The 6000-nt window shown below is 49.4% G+C and overlaps 1 protein-coding gene across 3 annotated transcripts in view; it reads left to right on the plus strand.

Annotated features, from left to right (window-relative positions):
* The window catches only part of TACSTD2 (tumor associated calcium signal transducer 2), a 42066-nt gene extending 38743 nt beyond the window's left edge, over positions 1–3323 (plus strand). For 2 of the 3 annotated variants that reach the window (XM_063655134.1, XM_063655132.1), the window contains exon 3: positions 1174–3323. In XM_063655134.1, coding sequence (XP_063511204.1) covers positions 1587–2558 — 972 coding nt within the window. In that variant the 5' untranslated portion in view covers positions 1174–1586 and the 3' untranslated portion in view covers positions 2559–3323. Of the gene's footprint in view, positions 1–589; positions 774–1173 lie in introns of those variants that run through there. The other variant, XM_054438567.2, reaches the window with a different exon arrangement.
* Positions 3324–6000: the final 2677 nt, after the last annotated feature.

Here is a 6000-nt window from a genome sequence, read left to right on the forward strand (position 1 = left end):
CCTGTAGTCTCAGCTACTCAGGAGGCTGAAGCAGGAGAATGGTGTGAATCCGGGAGGTGGAGCTGGCAGTGAGCTGAGATCGTGCCACTGCACTCCAGCCTGGGGGTGACAGAGCGAGACGCCGTCTCAAAAAAAAAAAAAAAAAAAGAAAGAAATTGTCCCTCACACGTCTCTGCTTCCCGTATCTGTCAGGGCAGAATATAGTTCAATCTTCCTGCCTCAGGAATTGCGTGAAAATTAATGGGACAGAGGCCCAGCTGGCTTTCATCTGCTAAACAACACCCTTGCACGACTGGTGGTGCACATTAAATGCTGAACATATAAAATGTGCTTTGATGGAGGACCTGGGAATAATTATAGCTTGCTAATTATTGTTAATTTTACCACAGCTTTGAAACTCTAGACTTTCTCAATGACTCAAAAAGAGATTGCAACCCCTGTATGCCATGAAAGTAGCCACACAGTGGCAGACAAGCAATTTCTCACAGGCTCCATTCTTTCATTATTTACATGGGTCAGCTACTTACGTGGGATACAGGAAAAGAAAAGCAATGATTTGCTGTGTTAGAATCAAATTGTACAAAAAACTCTTTACAGTCTTGCTGGCTCTTTAAGAATTTGTTCCTGTTTGTCCCTTTATAGCCAGTGCACAAATAAATATTATGTGCATGTGCGCCTGTGTGTGTGCGCTTGTGTGAGGTACAGAAAATTAGTGTTTAACAGAACTTTTAACCCTTTGGACGCCAGGATACCTGTGTTTTACCCTTGATATGGTGAGTAACAGAACTGCTTCCCTAACTTCCCTTCAGATTCTGTGTCACTTCGTGTTCACAAACATTTTATTTAAGGTCTCATCACTCCTAGGCAGGGTGCCAAAGACCCCTCTCAGAAATATGAGGAAGTTGATAGCAGTGTGACTTCAGGTCTTTAAGCCTCATCAGCATCACCTATAAAATGGGTCTGATAGTCCCTGCCTGTCAGGACTGGTGTGAGGATGAGATAATGTTTGTGAACTGTAAACTATATAAACGTGTGCTACTGTGAGAACTGGACAAAGAAGAGGGAGTGAGAGAAATTAAGGGAGGGCTAGGGGCTGGGAAAGAACGAAAAGGGAGTCGCGGATAGAGGAGAGCGCGACAGTCGCGAGCCACACTTTGCAATGAAACTCTTTAGACTTTCTGCCGGGAGAGCGGCCCGGACGCGCCAGGTCTGGAGCAGGAGGCCGCGCCGAGGGCGGGTCCCCAGAAGCCTGCAGGTGAGTATCGGTTCTCCCCTCCCCGGCTTTCGGTCCGGAGGAGGCGGGAGCAGCTTCCCTGCTCTGATCCTATCGCGGGCGGCGCAGGGCCGGCTTGGCCTTCCGTGGGACGGGGAGGGGGGCGGGATGTGTCACCCAAATACCAGTGGGGACGGTCGGTGGTGGAACCAGCCGGGCAGGTCGGGCAGAGTATAAGAGCCGGAGGGAGCGGCCGGGCGGCAGACGCCTGCAGACCATCCCAGACGCCGGAGCCCAAGCCCCACCGAGTCCCCGCGCCTCATCCGCCCGCGCCTCATCCGCCCGCGTCCGGTTCGCGTTCCTCCGCCCCACCATGGCTCGGGGCCCCGGCCTCGCGCCGCCACCGCTGCGGCTGCCGCTGCTGCTGCTGGTGCTGGCGGCGGTGACCGGCCACACGGCCGCGCAGGACAACTGCACGTGTCCCACCAACAAGATGACCGTGTGCAGCCCCGACGGCCCCGGCGGCCGCTGCCAGTGCCGCGTGCTGGGCTCGGGCGTGGCGGTCGACTGCTCCACGCTGACCTCCAAGTGTCTGCTGCTCAAGGCGCGCATGAGCGCCCCCAAGAACGCCCGCACGCTGGTGCGGCCGAGTGAGCACGCGCTCGTGGACAACGATGGCCTCTACGACCCCGACTGCGACCCCGAGGGCCGCTTCAAGGCGCGCCAGTGCAACCAGACGTCGGTGTGCTGGTGCGTGAACTCGGTGGGCGTGCGCCGCACGGACAAGGGCGACCTGAGCCTGCGCTGCGATGAGCTGGTGCGCACCCACCACATCCTCATTGACCTGCGCCACCGCCCCACCGCCGGCGCCTTCAACCACTCGGACCTGGACGCCGAGCTGAGGCGGCTCTTCCGCGAGCGCTATCGGCTGCACCCGAAGTTCGTGGCGGCCGTGCACTACGAGCAGCCCACCATCCAGATCGAGCTGCGGCAGAACACGTCGCAGAAGGCCGCCGGTGACGTGGATATCGGCGATGCCGCCTACTACTTCGAGAGGGACGTCAAGGGAGAGTCTCTATTCCAGGGCCGCGGCGGCCTGGACTTGCGCGTGCGCGGAGAACCCCTGCAGGTGGAGCGCACGCTCATCTATTACCTGGACGAGATCCCCCCGAAGTTCTCCATGAAGCGCCTCACCGCCGGCCTCATCGCCGTCATCGTGGTGGTCGTGGTGGCCCTCGTCGCCGGCATGGCCGTCCTGGTGATCACCAACCGGAGAAAGTCGGGGAAGTACAAGAAGGTGGAGATCAAGGAACTGGGGGAGTTGAGAAAGGAACCGAGTTTGTAGGTACCCGGCGGGGCAGGGGATGGGGTGGGGTACCGGATTTCAGTATCGTCCCAGACCCAAGTGAGTCACGCTTCCTGATTCCTCGGCGCAAAGGAGACGTTTATCCTTTCAAATTCCTGCCTTCCCCCTGTCTTTTGCGCACACACCAGGTTTAATAGATCCTGGCCTCAGGGTCGCCTTTCTTTCTCACTTCTGTCTTGAAGGAAGCATTTCTAAAATGTATCCCCTTTCGGTCCAACAACAAGAAACCTGACTGGGGCAGTGAAAGTAAGGGGATGGCACAGCGTTGTGTGTAAAAAACAAGTATCTGTATGACAACCCGGGATCGTTTGCAAGTAACTGAATCCATTGCGACATTGTGAAGGCTTAAATGAGTTTAGATGGGAAATAGCGTTGTTATCGCCTTGGGTTTAAATTATTTGATGAGTTCCACTTGTATCATGGCCTACCCCAGGAGAAGAGGAGTTTGTTAATTGGGCCTATGTAGTAGCCTCATTTACCATCGTTTGTATTACTGACCACATGTGCTTGTCACCGGGAAAGAAGCCTGTTTCAGCTGCCTGAACGCAGTTTAGATGTCTTTGAGGACAGACACTGCCCGGAAACTCAGTCTATTTATTCTTCAACTTGCCCTTACTACCACTGATATTGGTAATGTTCTTTTTTTGTAAAATGTTTGTACATATGTTGTCTTTGATAATGTTGCTGTGATTTTTTTTAATAAAACATGAATTTAATAAAATATGGGAAAGGCACAAATCAAAAGTTGGCGTTTGTGAAAGTCCCTCCAGATTTCTATCACTTTGGTCTCTAATTTCCCAAGACTTGTATTTTTTTTTATTTCAAATTATAACACTTTTTTTCCTCCCCAAAAGTGGGTGTTTCATGTTGCTACTCTGGTGTGTCCTAAGATATCCTAACTGGCCAGTGTAAAATGCTATTCTTTCTAAATAAGATTATTTGGAAACTTCAAACTGCAGGAGGGTGAGCATGAGGGAGGAAGCTAAAACTAGCTGCTTTTATGAAAAAGAGTGCCAGTCTTTGGTCATCTCTAAACAAGGCTTATCACCAATGGAGACAGAAAACTCTAGTTCAAGAGCTGTATCTCTTTTGAATCCCAGCCCTACTTTGAAATAGGTGGTACTATTTCCATTTAGCCTTTGAGCAAATCACTTCATCTCAAAGCTTTGAGGCTCTAAGATTAAATGACTTTCCCACATAATTAGAGCCAGTCTGCAGTGGGCCCTATGCTTTTGCTGGGTGTGCACAGGTTGTTTTCCTAAGACTTTTACTTATTACATATATTTTTTGAGATGGAGTCTTGCTCTGTTGTCCAGGCTGCAGGGCAGTGGAGTGAGCTCAGCTCACTGCAGCCTCCACCTCCTGGGTTCAAGCGATTCTCCTACCTCAGCCTCCTGAGTAACTGGGATTACAGGTGCCCGCCACTATGCGCAACTAATTTTTGCATTTTTAGTAGAGATAGGGTTTCACCATGTTGGCCAGGCTGGTCTTGAACTCCTGCCCTCAGGCGATCCACCTGCCTCGGCCTCCCAAAATGCTGGTATCACAGGTGTGAGCCACTGCACCCAGTGATTTTTATATTAATGTGCTTTAAAGATGTGTTTTACCTATTAGCTGTAAAAACTAGCCACTTGTTCCTCTTACACTTATCTCTTCCTTTTCACTCATTCACATTCATTTATGTGTGTGGCTGTGGGGTACTCCACAAGTAAACAAGTTACTACAGTAACTGAGAAACTGATACAACACTGCGTGTGTACAAAGGAGGGAGTGGTTGGTATATCACATATTCAGCAACAGCTAAGCTAGATCCAGGACTGCAGTTTCTTCCCCTGGAATCCATTTCATACCCCTCCGCCCATCCTGTTTCTACAGTCTATGAGGACCTCCCAAGACTGAAACACCAGTAGGAATTGGGGAGAGATAGCTCTCAGCCACTGGCTTCTCAACTTAGGGCTGTGGCTGCTATGCGCTGGTTGAGTGGATACTGTGGGATTGCCAGAGATCTCAAAGTCTGCTGCCACTCACCAAGGGAGAAACTCCCTCCAGGCTCCAAACTTCCTTCCAGGATCAAATAAGACTTACCAAGGGGAGAGGGTGGATGTGAGCAGGCTCTCCCACAGTAGGAAGGATGGCCAAAGTACCTGAAGTTAGAACTGGCTCTCTAACAATGAGAGTGAGACTCCCCACTCTAGGTCTCGCTGGGTGCTTTCCACTTCTGAGTCACTGAAGTGCTTTGACGGAAGTGACCTTGGTGATCACCTGTGACCTAACCCCTCATTTGACACATGAAAAGAGCAAGTGAATTCTCAAGATTAATGTTTCTGTAGCACAGCTGGAACCAGAAAGCCTCATTGTTTCAAGAGTCACTTTTAAAAACTCACTTGTCTGCCTGGAAAATAAATAAAGGATCCAGTGGGCAACTGAACAAAGGAGGCTCCCTGAAAAAGCCCCTTACTCCATCAGAATGTTGCTTCTGGATGATATTTAGGTTTCTGCATTAATTCAGGACTGTGACTTCTTACACTTTATAGCATTTATAATTTGCAATGCATTTTCACACATATAATCTTCTTGGAGCCATTGACTTACTGGAAGTAACCCAAATGTTGACAAACCTGAGGTCAAATCTTATTCCTTTGGGCCAGGAAGTCACTTACCTCCCCTGTTTCCTCATTAGTTAAATGAAACTATAAATCCCTCTCTCACTGTTGTGAAGATTAAATGAGGTAATTGATATGAGCGTCTGAAACAATCTGGTGCTTAGTGAAAATTTCATGTATTTTAAATTGTTTAGATTACATCCATGTCACATGTCAGCAAACTGAGATTTGAAAGACATTGAGTAAACTCATGAACACACACCCTGCATATACCAAATATGGGGCTTGGGACTTTTGCCTTTTGTAGCTAAGATTTTTACTATTGATGTGCTTTAAAGACATGTTTTACCTACTAGCTGTAAAAACTAGCCACATGTCTCCATTATACTTATTTCTTCCTTTTCCTGCTGGGTCCCCAGCAGGTTAAGATGCCTTTCTTTACTCACTTCTTCCAAGGAAGAGCCCCCTCATGCTTCTGTTTTGAAAATCAGCTTTCCTCTGCTGCGGTCAGGTCTTAAGAATGAGCTTTCTTCAGGGATTGAGCAGCTGCCTCCAAGATTCCGCCCACCTCCCCACCAAAAACAAACAAACAAATAAAAAAATACCTTACGGTTCACTGGTTCACTGCCGAGAGCTCAGACCTGGGGCTGCCCTTGGAAGGAATGTGAGGAGCAGGTGTGGCTTGCCCAGCAAGTTGCAGCCTGCTTTCTGAGCCTCCTGAGGACACCTGACTGATTTCCTTGTGTAGGTCACCAGAGCTTCATCCATTCTTACTGTTTCTTTTATTGAAGCATTTTTTTTAAAGATCACCCATTCCT

This window comes from Pongo pygmaeus, chromosome 1, assembly GCF_028885625.2.
Source record: "Pongo pygmaeus isolate AG05252 chromosome 1, NHGRI_mPonPyg2-v2.0_pri, whole genome shotgun sequence".
Lineage (NCBI taxonomy): Eukaryota > Metazoa > Chordata > Mammalia > Primates > Hominidae > Pongo > Pongo pygmaeus.